This window comes from Dryobates pubescens, chromosome Z, assembly GCF_014839835.1.
Source record: "Dryobates pubescens isolate bDryPub1 chromosome Z, bDryPub1.pri, whole genome shotgun sequence".
NCBI classification, from domain to species: domain Eukaryota; kingdom Metazoa; phylum Chordata; class Aves; order Piciformes; family Picidae; genus Dryobates; species Dryobates pubescens.
Window position 1 is genome coordinate 56,638,306 of NC_071657.1, and position 27,461 is coordinate 56,665,766.

The 27,461-nt window shown below is 43.9% G+C and overlaps 1 protein-coding gene across 1 annotated transcript in view; it reads left to right on the top strand.

The window, feature by feature from the left end:
* PGM5 (phosphoglucomutase 5) overlaps nucleotides 1-27,461 on the top strand; it is an 85,767-nt gene that overhangs the window by 39,203 nt on the left and 19,103 nt on the right. The window contains exon 7 of the mRNA XM_009901735.2: nucleotides 20,157-20,272. Within this exon, the coding sequence (XP_009900037.2) occupies nucleotides 20,157-20,272 (116 nt within the window). The remainder of the gene's footprint in view (nucleotides 1-20,156; nucleotides 20,273-27,461) is intronic.

Consider the following 27,461-nt stretch of genomic DNA (forward strand, 5'->3'; position numbering starts at 1 on the left):
GCCCAGCAAACTGACCTTCCTCCCATGAGCTTTGGAGTCCATCTCAGCTACAGTTTGCTAGTGACGGCTAATACCTGGTCAAGGTAATCAATTTGATGGTCCTTGAGTACAAGGTTAAATAAAGTCATATAAAGGATAGAATTTTCCTATTGGTACTTCTGGTTGAAATGAAAGAAGAGGTCTGCAGGGGATAGGCAGGAGAATTACGTGCAGTTCTTGGTCCCAGCACAAACATCTAGCTTTAGTTACACCAAAGAATTGTTTGGCTGCGTTATAGGGTGTGTCCATAGCATCCTGTTTTTCTATACAGATGTAAGTAATGAGGAGAAATCAGAAGCAAGAAGATGAACACATCCATTTTTGGACTTTGAAATTACTTCTTCCCTCCCTCTATAACAATAAACTATCCAACTTATCTTTGCTTACACAGACCTATCCACCTTGGCGTCAGTTTTTTTTCTCTTAATTAAGAAGCAGTATTTCTGTCCGCAAGCTACTGGATGTGTTAACAGATTTCTTGGAAACAGGTCTTAGAGTACACCTAACGAGCCTTGCTTTGTAATGGGTGTTTAATACTTAATAAAGTGAAATAGCTGACTTTTGCCTCTTGGCACCAGTTCAGCAAAATACTTATGTGCACTTAACTTTTGGACTCATGAGAAACCCCAGAGGTCTGACGGGAAATACGAAAACTTTGTAAAAGTTCATTTTAAAAAATGAATGTAGAATATAGAAAAAAGAAATCTTGCACAGAAGTAATAGTTTTTCCATGACTTCAATGTTTTATCTTTCCCCTCATTTTATTATGTATTATCCTTATTATTTTTTTGACACTGTCCCTTTATATAAAACACTGGCTGTCCTGTAAAGGAGAAACTGAAGTTGTGCTGTGACTGAGTCAGCATCCTATAGCATGAACCTCCTAGGTTGCTTCTCTTCATAAATCTCACTGTGGGTGGCATGTGGGAGCAGTGCTGAAAGGATGTAAGAAAGCTGTAAGGAGGAGGAACACAACACATAGAACCAGGCTGGATGTCCACAGATGGTGCTGTAGTCTGAAATTGTAAGTAGTTAGTGAATGTTTCGAACGCTGCTCCAGCTAAGGAAAATTCAGTGTAGTAATTCAGCAAAGCCTGAATCATGCTTGCTTCACACAGTTCAGTAGTTTTCATAGAAGCCTGGACAAGCCAGTATGTCTATGTGGGACACACAACACAGAGCAGTGCAGAGATGATATTTAGAGCTCCAGTGCCTGTGTGTTTGTGCTAACTAAGCACCAAACCTGGCCTGACCAACCAATGGGGGCAAGTGCCACACTGATGGGAACAGACCACTTCCTGCTTCATTGCCATGAGGTTGTAGATCCCTGAAACACACTCAGATGAAGAACATGGTGTATGTCATTTACTGTCATTTGCACCTTGTTGCTGAATGTTCAGCAGGACTTAAATCACTCTAGTCCTCTCCTCCCAACAAAATTTGGGCTAAAATTGTTGTGGGGCTGTCACCTGACAAAAGCTGCAGACTTATTCCTGGTCTTCATCCTTGTTTCTTGAAATCTTGTCATGTCTGTATTTTCCCTCAAACACAACAGAAAAGGACATTAATATAAATACTGTACTTAGACTATTCCCTTGCTATTAGCAAACTTAGTCCAGATACAGGCATCCAAATTGACAGTCTGTGTTAATTTTAAGCATGGTGGGTGCAATCTGACTTGATTCATTCAGTGAGAGGGAAGAGGTGTGGTTATGTGAGGAGTTCAAGAAGGTAAAGTTATTGATAGTTTAGAAACAGAGTTTTATGTTCAACTAATTCCCAGTAAAAAGCAACTGAGAAACATTCAACTGACTAACTTAGAAGCATGGCCAGCAGATTGAGAGAGGTGATTGTGCCAGTTTACTCTGGTAAGACCTCACCTGGAGTACTGTGTCCAGCTCTTAAACACTCAATACAAGGATAATGTGGACCTGATGGAGCAGATCTGGATGGCCACAAAAATGATCAGGGGGCTGGAACACCTCTCCAGTGAAGATAGGCTGAGAGAGCTGGAGTTGTTCAGCCTGGAGAAGAGAAGGGAGACCTAAAGCAACCTTTCAGTACTTGAAGGGAAGATGCCAGAAGAAGCATGCTGTTTACAAAGGCCTGTAGTAGTAGACAGAGGACAATGGCTTCAAACTGGAGAAGAGTAAATACAGATTGGAGATTTTTTTTTTTTTTTAATAAACCCGGTTGGAAGAGACCTTTGAGATCATCATGTCCAACCTATCATCCAACACCACCTAATCAAATAAACCATGCAACCAAGCACCCTGTCAAGTCTACTCCTGAACACCTCCAGTGGTGGTGACCCCACCACCTCCCCAGGCAGCCCATTCCAATGGGCAATCACTCTGTCTGTATAGAATTTCCTCCTAACCTCCAGCCTAAACCTCCCCTGGTGCATCATAAGACTGTGTCCTCTTGTTCTGGTACTGGTTGCCTGGAAGAAGAGACCAACCTCTGCCTGTCTACAACCTCCCTTAAGGTAATTGTAGAGAGCAATAAGGTCACCCCTGAGTCTCCTCCAGGCTAAGCAAGTTCAGCTCCCTCAGTCTCTTCTCACAGGGCTTGTGTTCCAAGCCCCTCACCAACTTTGTTGCCCTTCTCTGGACTCATTCCAACAAGTCAAAATCCTTCCTAAACTCAGAAGCCCAGAACTGGACACAGTACTCAAGGTGTGCCCTAACCAGTGCAGTGCACAGGGGCAGAATGACCTCCTTGGTCCTGCTGGCCACACTGTTCCTGATGCAGGCCAGGATGCCATTGGCGCTCCTGGCCACCCGGGCACACTCCAGACTCATGTTCGGCCTACCATTGACCAGCACCCCCAGGTTCCTCTCTGCCACTCTGACCCCAGCCTGTAGCACTGCATGGGGTTGTTGTGGCCAATGTGCAGAACCCGGCACTTGGATGTGTTAAATCTCATGCCGTTGGAGTCTGCCCATCTGTCCAGCCTGTCAAGGTCCCTCTGCAGAGCCTCTCTACCCTCCAGCAGATCAACTCCTGCCCCCAGCTTGGTGTTGTCTGCAAATTTACTGATGATGGACTCAATGTCCTCATCCAGATCATCAATAAAGATGTTAAAGAGGATGGGACCCAGTACTGATCCCTGGGGCACACCACTGGTGACTGGCTGCCAGCTGGATGTGGCACCATTCACCACCACTCTCTGGGCTCGGCCCTCCAGCCAGTTCCTAACCCAGCACAGAGTGCTGCTGTCCAAGCCACGAGCTGACAGCTTGGCCAGGAGTTTGCTGTGGGAGACGGTGTCAAAGGCCTTGCTGAAGTCCAGGTAGACTACATCCACAGGCCTCCCCACATCCACCAGGCAGTCACCTGATCATAGAAGGAGATCAGGTTAGTCAGGCAGGACCTGCCCTTCCTAAATCCATGCTGGCTGGGCCTGATCCCTTAGCCATCCTCTAAGTGCTGTGTGATTGCACTCAAGATGACCTGTTCCATAATCTTGCCTGGCACTGAGGTCAGGCTGACAGGCCTATAATTCCCTGGCACATCCAACCAGCCCTTCTTGTGGATGGGCACCACGCTGGCCAGCTTCCAGTCATCTGGGATGAATCCATTGAGTCTGGACTGCTGAAAAATGATGGAGAGTGGGTTGGCCAGCACATCTGCCTGCTCCCTCAGCACCCTTGGATTGACCCTGTCTGGTCCCATGGACTTGTGATCTCTAACTAGCCCCTCCTGGAACAGAGGAATACTATGCTGCTCCCTGGCTCCTTCTGCCAGCTCTGCAGGCCAGCTGTCTGGAAGACATTCTGTCCTGCTAGTGAAAATTGAGGCAAAGAAGGTGTTAAGTACCTCTGCCTTTTCCTCATCCTTTCTTACAGCATTCCCCTCTGTGTCCACCAAGGAGTGGAGGTTGTCCTTGCCCTTCCTCTTGCTATTAATATATTTATAGAAGGACTTTCTGTTGTCCTTCACAGCAGAGGCCAGTCTAAGCTCCAAATGTGCTTTTGCCTCCCTAATTTTCTTCCTACAAGATCTAGCAACATCCTTAAACTTTTCATGGGTTGCCTCCCCTTTCTTCCAAAGATGATACACCCTCTTTTTTGCCCTTTGTTCTTTGGAAGTTCATCACCCATCCAGGCTGGCCATCTGCCCCGGCGGCTCATCTTCCGGCACATTGGCACAGCCTGTTCCTGTGCCTTCAAGAGTTCTTCCTTGAAGCAGGTCCAGATTCCAACCAGGATGTCTGCCCTGCCGGTCTTCCCTCTAATTCTCACCCACAAGCACTCAACCCGATCGTCCCTGATCTCCAGCTCAATGCCATCTAGTGCCTCCCTGGTGTACAGGACCACCCCTCCACCCCTTTCTTCCTTGACTTTCTCTCCTGAAGAGCCTGTAGCCATCAATTACAGTGCTCCAGTCATGTGAGTCATCCCACCACATCTCTGTGATGGCAACTACATCATAACTTTTCCGCTGCAACAAGGCTTCCAGCTCCTCTTGTTTGTTGCCCATACTTTGTGCATTAGTGTCCATGCACTTCAGCTGGGCTGCTGGTTTCACCCCTGACTCCAGCTTACCACCCTCAGTCTCCTGTCTGGGGGGACTGGTTTCAGCCCTTTCCCACTTCAAATCCAGTTTAAAGCTCTATGAATGAGACCTGCCAATCTCTTTACCCTGAGTGTGGTGGAACATTGGAAAGGGTTGCCCAGGGAGGTGTGAATTCATGTACAACCTGTTTCCACTGCTTGCACTGAGAGAACAAATACTTTTTCTGGAATTAAAGGTTTGTCATTATGCTTGAAGTAATTTTTCTTTTAAAAAAAGACAGTAAGTTTTTTTAATCTTAGCCTACTAATATATTTATTGGAGGTGAATTCCCATGTGAAAAGCAATTTCACAAAAAGTGCTTTGTAGTAACTCTACTCATAGCAAACACTAGGATCAGTTTTTAGTCAATTTAATCTTAGTATCATGCAAAAATCTAGCATCTAGCAGTTGTGTCCACTTCTGATTCTTCTCTGAATATCTGTTCCATGCTATAATCTGTTGAAGTGCTAAGATTTTTTCAACAGTGAAGAGAGAAAGGTTTTTTTTTTTTTCCTGGAGATTGCAAAGAATTGTGTGTTTTGTAGTCTGAGCTACAGTGCTTTCTTGCTGACAACACTTGTCCATGCCATGATAGTCAGGCTGAACAGAAACAGATGTTGTGAGCTCATTGGCTGATTACCTGTCTGAAAGAGAGACTTCTGATGAAGTCTGCTTTTCCATGGTGGGATTTCTTTAATGCTGTATTTCCTTGAAAAGAAAGTTCTTAGTTTCTGTACGGTCCAGGAGAGCTGGGACTACTTCAAGGAGGAACTCTTGAAGGCGCAGGAACAGGCTGTGCCAATGCGCAGGAAGATGAGCCGCCAGGGCAGACGGCCAGCCTGGATGGGTGATGAACTTCTAAGAGAGCTAAGGTTAAAAAAGAGGGTGTATCATCTTTGGAAGAAAGGGGAGGCAACCCATGAAAAGTTTAAGGATGTTGCTAGATCTTGTAGGAAGAAAATTAGGGAGGCAAAAGCACATTTGGATCTTAGACTGGCCTCTGCTGTGAAGGACAACAAAAAGTCCTTCTATAAATACATTAATAGCAAGAGGAAGGGCAAGGACAACCTCCACTCCTTGGTGGACATGGAGGGGAACGATGTAACAAAGGATGAGGAGAAGGCAGAGTTACTTAACAGCTTCTTTGCCTCAATTTTTACTAGCAGGATGGAATGTCTTCCAGACAGCTGGCCTGCAGAGCTGGCAGAAGGAGTTAGGGAGCAGCATAGTTTTCCTCTGTTCCAGAATGGGGTAGTTGGTGATCTGCTTAACCACTTGGATCCCCACAAATCCTTGGGACCAGATGGGATCCATCCTAGGGTGCTGAGGGAGCTGGCAGATGTGCTGGCCAAGCCACTCTCCATCATTTTTCAGCAGTCCTGACTCAATGGAGACATCCCAGAGGACTGGAAGCTGGCCAGAGTGGTGCCCATCCACAAGAAGGGCTGGTTGGATGAGCCAGGGAATTATAGGCCTGTCAGCCTGACCTCAGTGCCGGGCAAGATTATGGAACAGGTCATCTTGAGTGCAGTCGCACAGCACTTAGAGGATGGCCAAGGGATCAGGCCCAGCCAGCATGGATTTAGGAAGGGCAGGTCCTGCCTGACCAACCTGATCTCCTTCTATGATCAGGTGACCCGCCTGGTGGATGTGGGGAAGGCTGTGGATGTAGTCTACCTGGACCTCAACAAGGCCTTTGACACCATCCCCCATAGCAAACTCCTGGCCAAGCTGTCACCCCATGGCTTGGATGGGAGCACACTGCATTGGGTTAGGAACTGGCTGGATGGCTGAGCCCAGAGAGTGGTGGTGAATGGTGCCACATCCAGCTGGCAGCCAGTCACTAGTGGTGTGCCCCAAGGATCAGTGCTGGGCCCCATGCTCTTTAACATCTTTATTGATGATCTGGATGAGGACATTGAGTCCATCATCAGTAAATTTGCTGATGACACCAAGCTGGGGGCAGGAGTTGATCTGCTGGAGGATAGAGAGGCTCTGCAGAGGGACCTCGACAGGCTGGACAGATGGGCAGAGTCCAACGGCATGAGATTTAACACATCCAAGTGCCGGGTTCTGCACATTGGCCACAACAACCCCATGCAGAGCTACAGGCTGGCGTCGGAGTGGCTGGAGAGCGGCCAGGTGGAGAGGGACCTGGGGGTGCTGGTTGATGGTAAGCTGAACATGAGCCTGGAGTGTGCCCAGGCAGCTAAGAGGGCCAATGGCATCCTGGCCTGCATCAGGAACAGTGTGGCCAGCAGGAGCAGGGAGGTCATTCTGCCCGTGTGCACTGCACTGGTTAGGCCGCACCTTGAGTACTGTGTTCAGTTCTGGGCCCCTCAGTTTAGGAAGGATGTTGACTACCTGGAGCGTACCCAGAGAAGGGCAACAAAGTTGGTGAGGGGCTTGGAGCACAAGCCCTATGAGGAGAGACTGAGGGAGCTGGGATTGCTTAGCCTGGAGTAGAGGAGACTCAGGGGTGACCTTATTGCTCTCTACAACTACCTGAAGGGGGCTTGTAGTCAGGCAGAGGTTAGTCTCTTCTCCCAGGCAGCCAGTACCAGAACAAGAGGACACAGTCTTATGGTGCACCAGGGGAGGTTTAGGCTGGCGGTTAGGAGGAAGTTTTACACAGAGAGAGTGATTGCCCATTAGAATGGGCTGCCTGAGGAGGTGGTGGGGTTGCCGTCGCTGGGGGTGTTCAGGTCAAGGCTTGACAGGATACTTGGTTGCATGGTTTAGTTGATTAGGTGGTGTTGGATGATGGGTTGGACACGATGATCTTGAAGGTCTCTTCCAACCTGGTTTATTCTATTCTATTCTATTCTATTCTATTCTATTCTATTCTATTCTATTCTATTCTATTCTATTCTATTAAATTGAATTAAGCTCTTAGCTCTTCAGAGAGTTTTTTTGTCATGTGGAATCTCACTGCTCAGATTCTGTGTTATCAACTAGATTTCAGAAAGGAATTATAGGCCAAAATTCTACTCATGGCCTTCAAACCTAAGCTTGTGTATGAGGTCTCCTCCATGGCAACTTCTTAAAAGTGATTTAACTTTTCAGAAAATGATTCTTTCCTGCCTCACATTGCCCACAAAGTGGGGATGGTACCAGTCTCACTGTGCATGCTATCCACAGTTTTAACACCAGTAGTAGCTTGATCGCTACAACAGTAGCGTCCTTGGAGCACCCACAAATGGGAGGTAAAAAATCTAAACTTTGCATGCTGTCTTTGTTGTGTATTTGTAAAAGTTGCATTTACTTTCCCTGTTCACTAGTAAATTCTGCTTCAGCGGCAGTTCACTGCACAGAAAACGAGGGACACTAGGCTAAAGTACAGTGTCCATGCACAGTATGCTTTCACTTCCTGCCCGTAGTGGACAGGATTATCACATTAAGTTTTGAAGGCAAAGGCAGACTCATCAAGGAGCCTTGTTGGATCAGGGAAAAGGCAGAGGCATTTTGCAGCCCTTTCTCAGAGATGGAAGCAGAGCTTTACCACAGCTGTTGACCTGCTTACAAATGCATTTCAGTTCTGCAGCACTCTCCTGACTCTGCAGCTGATTATGAAGTTAAGCATATGGATTTGCTTTTACCCTCTGGGACTAAATCAGAAAATTGTATGTTATGTTTGGCACACAGATAAGTTTACCGTAATTGCTTAGTGTGTCTCAAGTACTTTAAAAAGTGCTATCTTCTTGGTATGTTGCACAAGGTGCTTGTAACATTTGACAGATATTCTCCTAAATCTGTGTGCAGGAGAACTTCGTGGTATGAAACACTGAGTTGTGTGTTCACACCATGGCGTATAGGTGGCAGCAAAGAGTGTAAACAGCTGGGGCTGTTACGGAGCCTGAGTTCCTTGATGAGTGCTTCAACCATCCTTGTGTTGCTGCAAACCTTTACAAGTACATTCCTACAGGAGACAGAAAAGGTCCAATGAATTGAAGGGGTCTAAAGGGAGATACTAAGTTTTAAATTTGTTTGATTTAGGAGCTTAAAGCCAATGGACTGGCCTTCTGCACAAATACTTTTGTGTTCCTGGAGCAAAGCAATGATTGTGCTGAATGTGAATGTGTTACATGCAGCCCAGAAAAGTGTCTAGTCTGGTTGCTGTGTGTTACAAGACACGAACAATTTGGGTTGTTGCTTTGCCTTTCTGCTGGGATAATTTTTAGGTTTTGCTGTTGAGAGATTTCTAACAAGGCCAATGTGAGACTGAGAGGCAAGGACAGTTAGTTGGCACCACAGGTACATTGTGTGAGTGCCAGAAAGCGCCATTGATAGAAAGGAAATTAAAATTGTCCTGAATAGAATTTAACAAGGTGATTTCTGCATGTATTAGCATTCCATAACCATCCTCAGAACTATTGTCAGCCAGAGAAGTTACCAGTCTGCAAGACAGGAACTGCCCCTGAACACCAAACCTTGATTCACTGTACCTTTAGTTCACTTGCAGAAGCCTTGGGGAGGAAGTGAAACCAAAAAAGCCAATTTAGATCCTTTGTAACTAGTGTTTTCGGATGCCCTTTTTTCCCCCCAGTTTGTTTTTTTGTTACTATGATCTTTCTCTGTGAGATGTAGGATACTAGAAAGCAGGAATGTGTGGTCTACTAACTGTGTTTTTTCTCTTCTGCCTTGTGCTCCTGCCAGCCTCTCTGCCAGCCATGGCAGTTCACATCTGATATTAGTGATATGTCCTAGTTATCTGTGTTGTGTGTGAGGGCTTAGCATTCCACTGGGTTGTGGTTTTTGTTTTGTTTTGTTTTTCTTAATAAATTAAAGACTGGGAAGGAGTAACACTGTAATACTTGACCATATAAGGGGGATGACTCTTATTTTAGTTCTACTCCTTGCACAATATGCAGCTGAAGCCTTTTAAGGGAAAGCAGTGCAGACAGAGTAAAAACATCCAGAAGCAGAGCATCCATTCCACATTATAGTTTTATAGTTGGTGCCAGTGCCGGTGCTGTCATTGCTACTGCTGTGAATTTCTCACAGGCTATTGGAGTTGCATAGTTTAAAACAAGAGGCTATACAGATGAGACTGAAGAAAAAAGTTAAAACCATTTAATTCATAGCTCCTGCATCTTGAGAAATAATAAGATTGAAGAGGGAACAGACTAAAGGTGAGCTGAATTAGACTTCCAAAGACAAGAAATTAAGTAGCAAGGAGCTCTCCAGAGTCAGCAAGAAGTGACTACAGAAAACAAGTGGAAATACCTTGCAGTGAGAACGGGATAGGGACTTGGTAACTAGAAAGGAAATTCATATTGTATCTACATTTTCAGTAACATTTGAAAAGAAAATAGTTCTTTGCAATAGAAATTTGAATGTTGGAAAGGGAGTGAGGTAACTAATGCAAATGATGGGTTAGAAAATAAACTGGCAGCATGACAGGAGTTGAGTCCTAGATGTTATCTTTGTATTCCAAAATGATGGAATGGTTGCAAGTGCACAAGTTTATCAAGGCAAGGATCTCTGGTAAAAGGATGGAAAAATTGGTGTAGACAAGAGTAAGTCAGTTATTTTGATCTCAGAAGTCTCCAGTGTTAGAAAAATTTTGAGGCATTGCCAGCAGTAAAATATCAAATAAAATCCATTTTAATGACAGTGTTAGGCTGTGTTCAGCTAGATAAATTTCTTGGTAAATCAGATGCAGATCCTTACTTGATTTTTTTTAAATTTTTTTTTTTCATTATTTCTATGAAGAAAGACTACAGCAGTGGGAAGAAAAGCTGGTTTTCTTACTTTCAGTCAAACCATTGTCTTGCCTTTAAAATAAAGTTAGCTTTAGGCCTTAAATCAAATGAGGCTTTTATCAGATGGAGATTAGGTAACAAACTCTGAGTGGCTAAGTAGAGACTTAGAAGAGCGAGTGTGAAACCTTTTTGTTCTTTAGCCAATGACTCTGAAGGAAACCATTGCAAGTTTGGTATTCTGCAAAAAATTGCTGCCCAACTCCATCCTTCAGTGCCCCACATGTCAATCCCATTAAATCCTTCCATTTCTGTTAGGTAGGGCCCAGGAATGCTTACCTTTCTTCACCATGAGACTCTCTGCTCTCAAAATTAAAACATTTTGTCTGCCTTAGTGCTCTCTCCACAAAGAGGAGTAGGATTGAAAAAAAATGTATCCATGAAGCACCACTGTGTTTTGAAACCTGTTCACCCAAGTGTCTCTAAGCATCTTTGACATTGCAAGTGATACCTAGAGGTGGTGGATGACTAGACAGACAAGGATGTGGAATAGCCACTTCTTTAGTGATTCTTTCATTAATACGTATTTCTTTCTCCAAGTTAAGACTCAAAAATTAATACAAAGCTGCATTTTACCCTAGCCAGCATTTCACCTGTGATGCAAAACTCTAGCCAGTACCCATTTAAAACAGATAATGAGACCTATCAAAGAAACCACTTCCCGCAATGTGGTGACTTTTGTCTTCATGGTGAGCAGATGTCACAGCTTTGGCAGAATAATTTTGTTTGATTGACTGATCAGTTCTCAGAAGTGATAAAATTTTCACTGGGCACAAGAAAGTAAGCTTGTTGCAGGCCATTTATTGTGTCTGAGTGATGTGCATTCATCAAGACTTTTTGTGGCATAGCAGAGAATATGTTGGAGGAAACTACCCTCTGACTTTGGTTAATGTAAGTCATGGTAATTCTGTGAGTGGTCCACTGGAAAAAAGGTACTACAAGGATATTCCTTAAGTCTCTTACATAAAAGTTGTAGGTATTTTTTGTAGTTGTTGTTTTGTTTTTTTTTTCCAATAGAAAGTAATCTTTTTACACAGTTTAAGCAGGATAGTATTTTACTGTAATTCCAAGGAAAATAATCCGGGCTATCAAGAGTCCTACACTCTCTTGTGGCAGTTTAGTCTGGATCCCTTCTGTTCCTGCCACATACACCTCTGGTGTCCCAGGTGTCCAGCCCAGTGGGTAGACACAGGAAGCTGTGTATTTCATACTCTTAATATCCTATACCCTGTAAATCCATCTGCAAAGTCATTCTCCTCCTCTTTCTTCCCTCTCTGCTCCTGTGGGAGATGCTCCCTATTGCGTAATGGTGGGAGGGTATCTCAAGGCCTCTTAGGCCTGGCTAGGCCTAATGCCAAGAGGAGAAGGGGGGAGGGGCACTCTCAGACCTGACCAGCCTCAGACTAGCCTAGCAGCAGGGGGAGGGGGGGGTGGGTGGGTGGAATGTGTGAAGAAAGTGCCATGGGGTTTTTGGGTGTGCCCTCAGGTGGGGTCATGGGAAGTGTTGGGTGTGCTGGAAGGGATCCTGTGTGCTTTGGGGTATTTTTTGTCTCTATGCTTGTGGCTTTTCCATTTGAATTTTCCATCACTTCTGCAATCCGTTTGTGTGAGTGTCATTCTTTTGCCCCTCTCAGGGGCAAGAGAGGATCTGCCTGGCCTCAAACCAGGACACCTCTATTTTCCTAGTTAGACAACATGCATATGATTATAAAGTATAAAGAAGAAAATCTGGGATATTCAGATGTGCAACTGTACAGTAAGTAGTCCGGATGCCGAATGCAGAACAGGTCAGTTTTCCAAATTAGTTCATTAAGACTTGCAAGACAATTTTAGAATTAGCTGTTTAGTGCTTTTTTTTTTTTTTTTTTTTTTTCTGTTCATGATAGGGAATTTCCACAAATTCTGATCTCTATTAATATGTTCATTATTACCTTTTTTATGTGCCTGCCAGCTTATGCTTTGGTGAGAATTGCTGTAGAATTCAAGAATTGACTTAACAATTCTGTGTTGGTACTGAAATCTCCAACGGTTTTGTTATCTAGTGAATAAATAACTCAAACTGTGTCTTGTGGTTGAATTATACATGTTTTTCTTGTGTTTTAATAAAAAAAGAGAGTGGTCAGTGTAGGTGCTGTGTGACTACCTCCTCAAAATAACACTGAGAGAAGTTGTATACTAAGAGGGTAAATTTAACTATATCACCTTACATTAATTTATATTCTTATTTTAAGTCACTTTATTGTTTGTTTTGTTTGTTTGTTTTTTTTTTATTTTAAAAAGGATGTTTAAAAACAGCTGCCCCTGCATTAATATAATTAGTATTTCAACATATTTGGAACATAAATACCCTTAGCTCTCATACAGAGTTGTAAAATGTGTAGAATCATTGAATGGTAGGGGTTGGAATAGACCTCTGGTGATCATCTAGTCCAGCCTGCCTGCTAACACAAATACTCCTAGATCAGGTTGCACAGGAATGTGTCCAGGCAGGTTTTGAAAATCTCCAGAGAAGGAGACTCCACAGCTTCTTTGGGCAGCCTATTCCGATGTTCCATCACCCTCAAAGTAAAGAATTTTCTCCTTAAGTTCTAGTGGAACCTCCTGTGTTCTAATTTGTGGTCACTGTCCCTTGTCCTATCCATGGGCACCTCTGAAAAGACCTCTACCCTTTAGATATTTGTGAGTATTGATAAAATTCCCTCTCAGTTTTCTCTTCTCCAGGCTCAAAAAGCCGCAGGTCTCTCAGCCTGTCATTGTAAGAGAGGCTCTCCGTCCCCTAATCATCTGTGCAGTCTTCCATTGGACTCTCTCTAGTAGTTCCCCGAAACTCTTCTTAGCCACCGGGGCACATTCCTGGACTTGTGAACCAGGATTTCCAGGTCCTTTTCCACTGAGCTGCTTTCCAGCAGGTCAACCCCTAACCTGTTCTAATTAATGGGCTTATTCCTCCCCAGGTAAAGTGCTTTACACTTGCCCTTGTTGAATTTTGTGAGGTTGCCCTCTACCCAATTCTCCAGCCTGTCCAGCTCTTGCTGAATGGCAGCACAGCCTTCTAGTGTGTCAGCCAGTCTTGCCAGTTTTGTATCATCAGCAAACTTGCTGAGAGGATATTCTGTCCCTTCATCTAGTTTGTCTAGTACTAACTCCTGGGGAAATCCATTAGCTACAGGCCTCCAGCTTGACCCTACACTGTTGATCACAAACCTGTCCTCTGTTGTTCAGCCAGCTGTCAATCTACCTCGCTGTGCACTTCTCTAACCCATATTTCCTGAGCTTACCCATGAGTATGTTATGGATATGTGGGCAGAAGAGCTAAGGTGATTGCTGTTCAGTTTAGGTCCAAGTGTAAACACAGCTTCACAGTCTAGCGAGAGCTAATTAGTGCTACACCTAGATAGAGGCAACTTTGTTGTATAATCTCATTGATGTTACGAACACCTATGCTGAAAGAAGGCAGGCAAGAACACTGTTTGAAATCAGTCCCATTAAATGTCTGAGGTGACAAGAACCAGAATGGCCATGGTTTGTTTTAATCCTTCTACACAGTTCATGGAACATATAAACACAGGTATATCAACTGTGTGGTTAGACATAAATAGAATGCCTTTACTATAAATAGTCTAGGAAAACCACCCTATTAATATGGCATATTTGTTTCCAGTTTTAATATTGAATTGTCCTGGAGGTATATTCTGTACACCAAGTTGGGCCTTTTGACAGCTAACATCTTCACCCAGAGAACTCAGGAGACTGAGGTATTGACCTTACAGGAGTCCTGACGTATCAGCATCTTGCTGATGATGTATTATACTTACAGATATGAACATATAAAATTTACTATGATGAGTTAGAACTCTGCAAAATAAAAACTTATTTTCTGAAAGAAGCAGTTTCCTGTGTGGCCAAGACATCTCATACAGACAACTAAATCTTTGCATTTTTTCTTACTCCCTAGATTTTGAGACTTCAGTGTAAATGTACAGAAAGAAGCTGTATATAGACTTATTTGAATTATTCTGTGAGGGTATATTACTAAAACATCATAGGTTGTAATTAATGTATCTGTGATTTGTTACAGATAAACCAAAATCCTGTAGTGTGACTCATCAGCAGTTGTTCTTGCAGAATTACAAGTTTGAGAAATCCTAGACCTAAGCATTTATTTGCCCAGCGGAATAAAACATTTCCTTAGTATCTCCCAATCTTGTCATGAAGCCATATGCAGCTTTAGGTAGTGCTGGGACTCTTCAGTGGTACATAGACATTAATTTCCAAATTTTGATCCACAGAAGACACTACCCTTTTGTCTTAGCTGTCATTTAAAAACAACACAGTCTGGCTGCTTGGTGTAAGAGTGACTGAAAACTCTTTACTTTGACATTTTGTCTACCTGAAAGCATACTGATGAATACAAGGTGGGAAGAAAAGCTTTTTTTCACTTTCTGGGCGCTGAAGACATACCAGTCATATTTCTTGTTTAGAAAGCTGCAGATGTAGGAACATTAAAAATCCCTCCCCGTTACCACAATTAATCTTTGTTTTCCCTGGCTTTGAAGATCTAGTAATTCCCCACTTATAAAACACTTATTTCCTTCCTCTGAGGGTATTTTTCTGTAGGTTTCATTGTTATTTGTTTGATCTGGTACAGCACATTATTTCTGTGGGTCTGTAGGTTTAAGATTTTTTTGCATCTTTCTTTGGGACCCCTTCTCATGTTTCCAGGGGGTGATTATTCATCTTAAACATCTAGGAGTTGCATGAAGACACATTCTGGATTTATTGAAACTTTCACTGATGAGTCTTTAGTTCAGTAAAATGGAAAGAAAAAAAGAAAAAAGGAAAAGGATACACTTGATTGCTCTTCTACATATTTACTCTGTTAAAGTCTTAAGAGTCAAGAACAAGAAAATATTTCAAGGAGCAATCTGTCATATTTCACTATAACATTTTTATGTACAAGTATATATGTATGGCATGTTTGTTGGAAAGGCTTAGTTTTAGGTAAGCCCAATGCTAACTGAATCTTCTGTATTTTCTGTGCATAGAAATCTTTGAAAACCATTCCAGGCTCTGGTGCTGGCCAAGATAGGTTCATCCAAGGCTGTTTGCTCCGAGACTAGGGGAATACATAAGAGTGAAAGGGGAAGGATTTCCTTCTCCAAAACCAGTCCCAGGATGTGGGAACATTTCTGCAAGCAGAAATATTTGTGCTCTATTGTTAGGTTACCTCGAGAGAATTGGGTTTGCCCTTCCATGTTATCTATTGTTTTCTGCTTGATTGTTTTCTATTTTTTTGGCAATATGGGCCTGTTCCCAGCCTGCAGTTACCTTTCATGTTCTCCAGCTGGATGTGGCACCATTCACCACCACTCTCTGGGCTCGGCCCTCCAGCCGGTTCCTAACCCAGCACAGACTGTTGAGGTCCAAGCTACGAGCTGACAGCTTAGCCAGCAGTTTACTGTGGGGGATGGTGTCAAAAGCCTTGCTGAAGTCCAGGTAGACCACATCCACAGGCCTCCCTACGTCCACCAGGTGGGTCACCTGATCATAGAAGGAGATCAGGTTGGAGAGGCAGGACCTGCCCTTCCTAAATCCATATTGGCTGGACCTGATCCCTTGGCTATCCTTCAGGTGTGCAGTTATTGCCACCAGGATAATCTGTTCCATCACTTTCCCTGGCACTGAGGTCAGGCTGACTGGCCTGGAGTTTCCAGGTTCCTCCATCCAACCCTTCTTGTGGATGGGGACCACACTGGCCAGTTTCCAGTCATCTGGGACCTCACTGGTGAGCCAGGACTGGAGGAAAATGATGGAGAGCGGCTTGGCCAGCTCATCTGCCAGCTCTCTCAGCACCCTGGGATGGATCCCATCTGGTCCCATGGACTTGTGGGTGTCCAAGTGGCTCAGCAGGTCCCGAACTAATTCCTCATGGCCGGTTGCCTTCCCCACCGGCTCATCTTCCGGCACATGGGAACTGCCAGTTCCTGTGCCTTCAAGAGCTCCTGTTTGAAGTAGGTCCAACCATCCTGGACCCCTCGGTTCTTGAGGGTTGGTACCCAGGGAACTTTGCAAATAAGTTTCTTAAACAGGCTGAAATTTGCCCTCCGGAAGTCCAAGGTGAAGGTTCTGTTGGTGCTCCTCCCTATCTCCCTGCATATTGAAAACTTCACTATCTTGTGGTCACTGCACCCTAGGCAGCCTCCCACGATCACATCTCCCACCAGCCCTTCTCTGTTGGAGAGCAGCAGGTCAAGCAGAGCCTGTCCCCTGGTAGGCTCACTTAACAGCTGCATCAGGAAGCAGTCCTCCATGTGCTCCAGGAATCTTCTGGACTGCCTCCTCTCTGCTGAATTAAGTTCCAGCAGATATCTGGCAGGTTGAAGTCACCTACAAGGACAAGATCTGATGATCTTGAGACAGCCTCCAATTGCCTATAGAATATTTTGTCTGCCTTCTCATCTTGGTTGGGTGGTCTATAACAGACTCTAACCAGGATGTCAGATTTGTGAGGCCTCCCTCTGATTTTAACCCACAGGCTCTCAATCCCATCATCCTCCACCTCAAGCTCTGTGGCAGAGTGACTCCCTAAAATATAGAGCCACCCCTCCTCCTCTTCTCCCTCGCCTGTCTCTCCTAAAGAGCCTGTAACCCCCCAGTGTAGCACTCCAATCGTGCCTGTTGTCCCACCATGTTTCTGAGATGGCGACTATGTCATAGTCACCCTGGTGGACCAGGACCTCCAGCTCCTCTTGCTTATTACCCATGCTGCATGCATTGGTGTACATGCACTGCAGCTGGGCTTTCAACTTCTCAATTGACCCTAATTTGTGCCCCATTCTTTCCTCTTCAGAGGGACTGATTTCCTCACCCACCCCCTTCAGACATAGTTTAAAGCCCTGCCAATTCTAGTGCTAGGACTCTCTTACCCTTTCTAGATAATTTCACCACATCAGGACCCAGCAGGTTGGGTGCGGTAAAAGTTGCCCCATGATCAAAGAATCCAAAATTCCACTGCTGGCACCATCCCCTGAGCAAATTGTTGATTGCATGGGTTCTCCCATTCCTCTCAGTGTACACCCCTGCCACTGAGGGAACTGAGCAGAACACCACTTGAGCTCCTGCCCCAGGAGAGGTGACTGCTTTCATCTTGACATGTAATTTTTAGATAGGTTGTGGTAAGTGCATTAAATCCCAGTTTGACTAATCTACTTTGCTTGGACTTGACTGCAGTTAAATTTACTTAAATTGTTGCATGTCAAGAGTCCTTTTTTGGTGATTGCTGCAGCAATCCTGGGGATCCTGTAAGGTCCTTTTTAGTCAGTCTGGTTGCATGGCTACAATATATAATGTATTATTTCTTGTCTTAAAAACCTAGGCACACAATGAAAACAAGCAAATATTATTAGAAACAAGAAGAATGGCAGTATTCATTCTGCATAAACTCCAGACTGGTAGCAGTTTCCTTAGAGGATTTGTTTTTTCTTGTATGTTTTTTTTTTTTTCCAAGAAAGGACTTTTTTGCATTATACTTATTGCAAGAATAATGAGCAGTTAACAATGTGAGGAAGGGGAAACACATAGAGCTTACTCAGAATCACAGAATGGTAGGATTTTGAAGGAATATCGGCATTTATCTAGCCCAAACCTGCTGCCACAGCAGGTTTACCTAGAGCAGGTTGCACAGGAAAACATCCAGGCAGGTTTTGAAAGTCCAAAGAAGGAGACTCTACATCTCTGAGCAGTCTGTTCCAGTGCTCTCTCACCCTCAAAGTAAAGAAATGTCTCCTTATGTTTAGATAGAACTTAATGTGTTCTAGTTTGTGATTGTTGCCCCTTGTCCTATAATTGAGCACCACTGCAAAGACTCCAGCCCTATCCTCTTGAAATATTTAAATATCCCTTCTCTTGGTCCTAGTTCTCTCAGTCTTTCCTCGTAAGACAGGTGCTACTATGCCCTAACAATCTCTGTAGCCCTCCATGGTATTTCCTTGCCACTATGGAACTGGTGAGCTCAAAATGGGGGATGATACTCTGGATGTGGCCTAACGAGGACAGAGTAGAGGGGAGTGTGAATCTTCCTTGACCTGGTGGCCATGCTTTTCATAACACAAACTGAGATACCATTGGCCTTCTTGCCTACAAGAGCATGCTGCTAGCATCTGAACTTGTCCACTAGGATTCCCAAGTCCTCCTCTGTGGAGCTGTTTTCCAGCAGGTCAACCTATAACCTGTACTGGTGCCTGGGGTTATTCCTTCCCAGGTGCAGTGCTTTACACTTTCCCTTGTTGAACTTCATGAAATCCCCTTCTGCCCATCTCTTCAGCCTGTCCAGGCCTTGCTGAATGTCAGCACGGCCTTCTGGTGTGTCAGCTACTCCTCCCAGTCTTGTATCATCAGCAAGCAAGTATGCTTGCTGAGTGTATGCTCTGTTCCCTCCTCCAGGTCATTGATGATTATGTTGAACAAGACTGGACTCTATTAATCCCTGGGGAACACTGCTAGCTACAGGTCTCTGACTAGGTTCTACACCCCTGATCACAACCCTCTGACCTCTTGTCATTCAAACCAGTTCTCAATCCACCTCACTGTTCCCTTCTCTCACCCACGCTTCCTAGGCTTGGCTGTGAGAATGTTACAGGATATTGTGTAACAGTGTAAAATATCTTGTTGAGACAGACAACATTTATTGCTGTCCCCAAATCTACCTGGCTAGTCAGACCATAATAGAAGGGTATCAGTTTGGTTAAGCATGATTTCCCCTTCATGAAGCCTGTCATTTCTTGAGTCCTTCTTCTAGCCCTTTTAAAAGACTGGAGTGACACTGGCCTTCCTCTGTTCTTCAGGCACCTCTGCTGTTCTCCATGAGAGTGGTTTAGCAATAACCTTAGGCAGCTCCCTCAGCACTTGTGGATGGATCCCATCAGATCCCATAGATTTGTTGATGTCTGACTTGCCCAGATGGTCTGTAACCCAGTCCTCCTCAATTGAAGAAGAGTCTTCATTCCTCTGATGTTCTCTGTGACCTCCAGGGACTGGGATTCCTTAGGGCCAGCCTTAACAGTAAAGACTGAAGCAAAGAAGGCATTCAGTAACTCTGCCTCTCTGTATACTCTGTCACCACGGCACCCATGTTGTTCAGCAGTGGGCACACATTTTCCCTAATATTTCTTTTCCTACTAGTGTATTGTATGGTGATTTATTTTGGCTCTTGAAAACACTGATATGTCAGCCAGCTAGTGGGAATGTTTCATCGAGGTGCATCAGAGGAGACAGAGAAAGTAGGTTCAAGCTCAGATTAAGAAAGACAATTTTTTATTAGAGGAGATGCTATATCATGGAACTAGCTGGCTTTGGACACATGAACAGAAACATAGGTGTCTTTTAAGAATATTTCTGTTGGCTGCTTCTGTTTGGTAAAGCAAGGTACTTCAACATGATACTTTAACTTTTATTAAAATATTAGTACAACAGAACTGTGTATCCCTACCTATTGCTGTTTTATGTTCAGTCACAAAAGGAAGATACTGGTAAGGTCTATTGAGCTAAGGTCCTGCATTTTCTAAAACGCTGCACTTAGTATTTAAATATACCTGAGTTCTGGTTAAAGTCAGATTCTGAGACAAGGATTGGTTTGAATGGAGCTCTTGATCTCCGTCATTGGGTGCTTTAATTTTTATTTTAAGTTATAGCCCAGCTGTCAAGAGATGCAGCAAGAACTACATCCTCAACAGATCTCAGGCCATATGTGAAAAAAATAATGTCTCAATCATGTGGTGTTTTATTGTGTCTTTCCAGAGTAGCAAAAGTCATGAAGGTCCCTGTGTATGAGACACCAGCGGGGTGGAGGTATTTTTCCAATCTTATGGACTCTGGACGTTGCTCTCTTTGTGGAGAGGAGAGCTTTGGCACTGGTAAGTAGCACGTAATCAAGCATCTCCACAGAGTTTTAATGACAACTGCTAGTTTTTTCTGGTCAAAGCCAAAAGAAACAGAAAATGAACTCGCTCTTGTGCTGGAACAGAGAAACTGTCCTTTGTTCACATCTTGAGAGTCTTCTTGCTACTCTGGTGCCAAGTACCTTAAGGTATAAAAATGAGGAATGGGGACATTCAGAAGCCATAGGCAATCTTATCACTGCCTAGCCAGCTTTTGGAGGTGCCTGGCACTCTCTTATGACTTGAACATAATGCAGAAAGTGCCCCCTTTTGGAACATCACAATTACCAAAGCTCAGATAAAATCATCATTAGAAGATGTTTAGTTATATCCTGACATCTGTGTTTTCCCTAAGTATTTCTCATTTACCTGTCCCAATGACCAGTCAAACAATAGAATGCAGAACTCAGTACTGCAGGAAGCATTAAAGCAAACAAAAAATGTAGTCTATAAAGCTGCAAAAACACAGTTTTGTTTTGTGAGAAAAGCAGAAAAAAAATTAATGGCGTTTCTTTTTTTCTTTCCTGGGGTCTTATTTTTATTTGCTAATAGAGTTATGTTACAAATTCTTTTTGAAAGAGCATGTACCCATAACACAGTCAATCACTTGACTAATGACATGCCACTTTATGTGTTAGCCTGTCCTTAGTGGTCTTCAAGCATCCGAATGTGTCCAGAGAAGGGCAACGAGGCTGGTGAGAGGCCTTGAGCACAAGCCCTACGAGGAGAGGCTGGGGGAGCTGGGATTGTTTAGCCTGGAGAAGAGGAGGCTCAGGGGAGACCTTCTTGCTGTCTACAACTACCTGAAGGGGGGTTGTAGCCAGGAGGGAGTTGGTCTCTTCTCTCTAGCAACCAGCACCAGAACAAGAGGGCACAGTCTCAAGTGGCACCAGGGGAAGTTTAGGCTCGAAGCGAGGAAAAAGTTCTTCACAGAGAGAGTCGTTAGCCATTGGAATGTGCTGCCCAGGGAGGTGGTGGAGTCACCATCCCTAGAGAGGGGTTTAGAGCACTAGCCCTATGAGGAGAGGCTGAGGGAGCTGAGATTGCTTAGCCTGGAGAAGAGGAGACTCAGGGGAGATCTTATTGCTTTCTACAACTACCTGAAGGGAGGTTGTAGCCAGGTGGGGGCTGGTCTCTTCTCCCAGGCAACCAGCACCAGAACAAGAGGACACAGTCTCAAGCTGCTCCAGGGGAGGTTTTGGCTGGATGTTAGGAAGAAGTTCTTCATACACAGAGTGATTGGCCATTGGAATGTGCTGCCCAGGGAGGTGGTGGAGTCACCATCCCTGGAGGTGTTCAAGAGGGGATTGGATGTGGCACTTGGTGCCATGGTCTAGTCATGAGGTCTGTGGTGATGGGTTGGCCTTGATGATTTCTTCCAACCTTGGTGATACTGTGATACTGTGAATGAACTCTATGATAGAAGAACCAGAATTGTGTTAAATTTCTTTGTGTGTCTGTCTGTAAAAAGTGAGAGAATTGAAATTAGTAATGACTGTTAATTTTCTCTCCTTGTGAATGGGAGCCAGTATCCCAAGATTGGCATCTGGGGTGCCTTGACTTAATGGCTGTGACTGGCACAGATTTGTATTGTCTTGAATATATCTTTTGAACAGGTGTTTTCAAAGCCTGTTCTGCAATTCATTGAGTGAGTTGTAGCATGGAGAGAGGAGTGGCAAGATCTTGCACCTTTTGAAATGTACCACCATTTGTTCTGCCTTGTTGTTAGACTCCATCTCCATTTGCCTATGAGACGTTTGGACTGGGGAGTTTTAAACTCTCACTATTTTTTGACACCTTTTCACCAGGCCAATTCTATACCCCTTTCCCGCTTAATATGGGGGCTTCTCCTGCTTATCTAAACCCAGATGTTTCTATGAAACTTGAGTGGGTCTTGAAACATCAGTATGACCTTACTAGCACCCAAATTATTTGCAGAAAATCCCTGCCTTCATCATCATGTAGGAGAAAGGGAAGTGTGGGTTTTGACTGGAAGCAGCTTGCAGGAGTTTGATGGTGAATTCCCATTGGCTGAGTACCTTCACCCATTGAGTGCAGCATTTACTGCTGTATATGTTTCTAATTGTAGTAAAGCAGGCAGGGTTGGCCTCTCTGTGTGCCATAAGCCACAACAAACTACTGCCTCTTGCATGCTGATGTTTTGGAATTAAGGCTCTTTAGATCATCTTCTGGTGATGTTGAATGCAATTCTTGCATATGCTTTCTGTCTCAGAAAGGAGAGTCTGGTTGCTCAGTAGAAGCCTTGTCTCCTTTTAGGAAACTTGTCATGAAAATTTTATGGTGCATTTATGAAAAAAAACCCCAACCAACAAAACAGAACATAAATTTCCTTGGCACACTGAAAAGGCATGTTCAGGTTTTGTTAAGTAGACTGTTCCAAGCATTATTGCACCTCTGCCTGCACATCAGTTATATGGTAATCAAGAAAAGTGGTTTCAGGGCTTTATCTACTGAAACACTGAGGACATTGTGATCTGCGTTGGCCTAATTTTATCACCCTGAGCATCAGATGGCTGTTAAAGTTGAGAAAGAAAGGCACATGTCTCACAGAGTTCAAGGAAGGGCCTCTGGAGTTTTTCTATTCTTGTAGGCATGTAAGATAATTCCTCTCTCTCTTCATAGACTTGATGTTTTTCCTTTTCTTGTATCCATCTGTAGGGCCCTAAACCCATGGCATTTTGCCCTAGAGCTTTTCTTCTGAATTTACAAATTCCGTCTCGTGTTCTCAGACCAGCCTCTGCAGTCCTAATGCTCTCTGTGTTCCTGTCTTAATGTGGTTCTCCTATCATTAATTCTTCAGATTCCTCATAAATTCTGTCTCTTGTGAATTCTAAGGGCACTTAAACAACATAATGCTGGGCAGCATGAAAAGCTGCTTTACAGCAGTATCTAGTCTATGCATTCCAGCATGTTCTGGTCAGATAAGCTTTGTTGTACCTGCAGCAATTCAGAACAGAAAGCCTCCCAGCCTCCCATTTAAGCCAATGCCATCTAAAGGCTAATGTGAACTTTCAAGATTCAATCTCATGGGCATCCAGACAACTTGAGCACTGGGTGTAAATTCCTCAGTGTGTATGTATTTGCTGTGTAAATGAACTATGGGAGCACCTACAGGGCAATTATGCAATGACTACAATACCTTGAGTTTGTTTTTCTCCTTGCCTCAGTTTCCTTATCACACTTCAATTCAATGCATCTGGCTCAAAATTTCTCATATGCCAGCAGGTTTATTTGTAAAATGAAGTCAGGTCTGTGGATGACCAATGCTTTAGCCATTCAAGCTGTTTTTAGCAGTAAATGTTTACCCTCTTGAGAATCTTTTAGTAATGTTCTAAGCTGCATGACCCTCACAAGTTTCTGCTGGTATTGGGCATTGAGATCAAATCTGCAGCTTTCCCTTCAATCATGCCTGTTTAGGGAACTGAAACTTGTTAGCTTTCAGTGTGGAATACTTACAGAAATGTACCAAGTAGCTGATCAGAGTGGAAAACTTGCTGCTCTGTGCAAACAAGAGGTTTTACAGATCCACTTTTATTGTCAAACAAGCCGAACAGCACTGGAGACTGATTGCTTGTGTACCCAGGTAGTACAGCTCAGATGGAATTTCCAAATATTACTGAGCCCTGGTTTTATAACATCAGGGATTTTACTCTGGCAAGTAAATTAAAGCAAATTCTCTGCTATAAAAGGACAAAAGATTTTGAAAACATCCCATAGGGCTGTGTTTCCCAGACTTGTTTTCTGGCAGCTGATCTTGGAACTCAACCAATATTTTACAAACTTCTTCCATTTTTGTAGCAGTGTGGGGAGGTTGTCAGATGAGGTTAGTAGCTTTCTGGTTCTCTGACTAATGTCCAGGACACAGTTCAGAGAAGGGTGTCAGGAGCAGTGATTAGTTTCTAAATTTCATTAGCAAACAAGAAGGATTAGTAGAGCTGTGTGTTTTATTTAATCTTTCTGCAGTGGAAGGCACTTCAGTAATTGCCGCATCTTTCATAACTATGCATGCTTCATCTCCACATTTCCAGATGCTATTAACATCAGCTGCCTTCTCCAGCAAGATCAAGTAGAAGAAATACTAGAGGAGAATATAAAATTGTACTGCTGAAATATGAAATATGGTGAAACCTTAAAAGAGCTTTTTGATGATATCTGTTACAGTAACAGAAATCTAAAATGATCTCATCAGCTTGAATAAAGGAACAGATCACGGTGTTCCTCAGTCTCCATTTGCCTAAAATAACAAGTTTCAGATTGTTGGAGGATAAGTTTGTGCGACTGAAAAGTGTGTGCAAGCAGAATTATTACTATGGATTTATATAATTGCTTTAGACAGGTTTCTGCTTTATAATCAGCTGTACAGAACACACTGTAGTAGACAGGGGTGACTAATTTAGGGAAAAGCAGTTATTTTCTATTTGTACATTTGACCCTCAGGGCTTACTGTCTCAGATACAGAGTAAATCAGATAGAGAGAAAATCTCAGAGTAAGTTAGACATGTAGAAGACAGACACCATGCCCAAGCTTTCCAGTTTCAGAAAAACCATAATATGAACATTTTTACACAGTCTCACTTTGTTTTTCAGGCTATTGCCTCTCAAGGCTTTAATTCAATTTAAGTCTGTTTAAGTTGCGTACTTCTTTCTGGATGGGAACACACTCTGAGAGTTTTTCCCAGATTGTTTACTCCTGAGTCCAGCTATAGCAATTGATTGTAGTAGTAAAATATAACTTTTGCCTCTTCTGTATGGAGAAATATGTTACAAATTACCTTGACAATAATTTGTCCAAGCAGCCACAGTTGCTGTAATTTCCCTAAGGACTAATTAAGTACAATGGGATAATCAGAAAAATAGTTGTTGAATCCTTTGTTCTGTTGTCTCTTTCTGCTTTGTCTCCTTAAACAGAGTCCAGAATTCATTAATGCTTTGGATGTTTCTATTTAAAATAGCATTAGGAATTACCCTGAAATTGCTGAGAGCCCTCAGCAAGCCAGGAGTATTACTATTGCAATCTCAGGCACATATAGTTGTTACACCTTAAACTTAATCCCTTTAGACAGCTCTGTCCCCACAGATCCACAGCAGCAAAGAAGAATGGTATTACCTGACCTAAAGCATCAGAATGAGCTCCCTCCCTAGAGTTCATACCATGTCAACTGGGCAGTCAGGAGTCAGAGAGAGAAGAAAAGCAGGTAACTACAGACAATGGAACAGAGTTGGCTAACAGAGTTCCAGTAATAGATGGTTTTACCTAGGGGAAGTCATGTTTGATCAAACTGACAGCCTTTCAGGAGGACATAACCAGGTGGACAGGTGATTGTTGAGCAGTAGATGTGGTTTATGCTGATTTCAGTAAAGCATTTGACGCTGTGTCCCACAGCATCCTTGCAGCTAAACTGAGGAAGTGTGGTCTGGACAATTGGGCAGTAAGGTGGATTAAGAACAATTGAAGAAAAGAAGTCAGAGAGTTGTGATCAATGGATTGGACTCTAGCTGGAGGCATGTATCTAGTGGAGCCCCTCAGGGGTCTGTACTGGGACCAGTACTCTTCAATATATTCATCAATGACCTGGATGAGGGCACAGAGTGCACTATAAGCAAGTTTGCTGATAACACAGAACTGGGTGGAGTGGCTGACACACTCCACCAGAGGGTTGTGCTGCCATTCAGACTGGAGAGTTGGGCAGGGAGAAATTAAATGAAATTCAATAAGGGCATGTGGAGAGTCTTGCACCTGGGAAAGAACAACCCCAGGTATCAGTATAAGTGGGGGACTGACCTGGTGGAGAGGAGTGAAATGGAAAAGGACCTGGGGGTCCTACTACATGGAATGTTGACCATAAGCCGGCAATGTGCTTTTGTGTCCAAGAAGGCCAATGCCATTCTGGGGTGCATTAGAAGGGGTATGGTTAGTAGGTGGCCAAGAGGGCCAATGGCATCCTGGCCTGCATTAGGAATAGTGTGGCCAGCAGGAGCAGGGAAGTCATTGTGCCCCTGTACTCTGCATTGGTTAGGCCAAACCTTGAGTCCTGTGTCCAGTTCTGGGCCCCTCAGTTTAGGAAGGACATCGAGACACTTGAACGTGTCCAGAGAAGGGCAACAAGGCTGGGGAGAGGCCTTGAGCACAAGCCCTGTGAGGAGAGGCTGAGGGAGCTGGGATTGTTTAGCCTGAAGAAGAGGAGGCTCAGGGGTGACCTCATTGCTCTCTACAACTACCTGAAGGGAGGTTGTAGCCAGGAAGGCGTTGGTCTCTTCTTCCAGGCAACCAGCACCAGAACAAGGGGACACAGTCTCAAGCTGTGCCAGTGGAAGTTTAGACTCGAGGCGAGGAGAAAGTTCTTCACGGGGAGAGTCATTTCTCATTGGAATGGGCTGCCCAGGGAGGTGGTGGAGTCACCATCCCTGGAGGTGCTCAAGAGGGGATTGGACGTGGCACTTGGTGCCATGGTCTAGTCATGAGGTCTGTGGTGACAGGTCTCGAAGTCTCTTCCAACCTTGGTGACACTGTAGGTGGAGAGAGCTTCTCCTTCCTCTCTACCCCGCTCTGGTGAGACTGCATCTGGAATATTGTGTCCAATTCTGGGCCCCTGAGTTCAAGAAGGACAGGGAGCTGCTTTAAAGAGTCCAGCACAAAGTCACAGAAATTATTAAGAGAGTGGAACATCTTCTTTATGAGTCCAATAAAATATATATTTTATATTTAATATTTATGGTGGTGGTATCTTCACATGCCACTGTAACTTATTTACAAGGTATATTTACAGGTTCTGTTATTTGGTTGTGGGTAACATATTCCACATATGAAGACAGTTAAATGATTTAAGCACAAATCTGAGACTTTTCCAATACCACAATTTAAACTGGAAATGAAGGTGCTGTGATCTGCGATTTACATAGAATACATAGAATACATACATAGAATAAACCAGGTTGGAAGAGACCTTCAAGATCATCATGTCCAACCCATCAACCAATCCAACACCGCCCAAACAACTAACCCACGGCACCAAGCACCCCGTCAAGTCTCCTCCTGAAAACCTCCAGTGATGGCGACTTCAGCACCTCCCCAGGCAGCCCATTCCAATGTGCAATCACTCTTTCTGTATAGAACTTTTTTCTAACATCCAGCCTGAACCTCCCC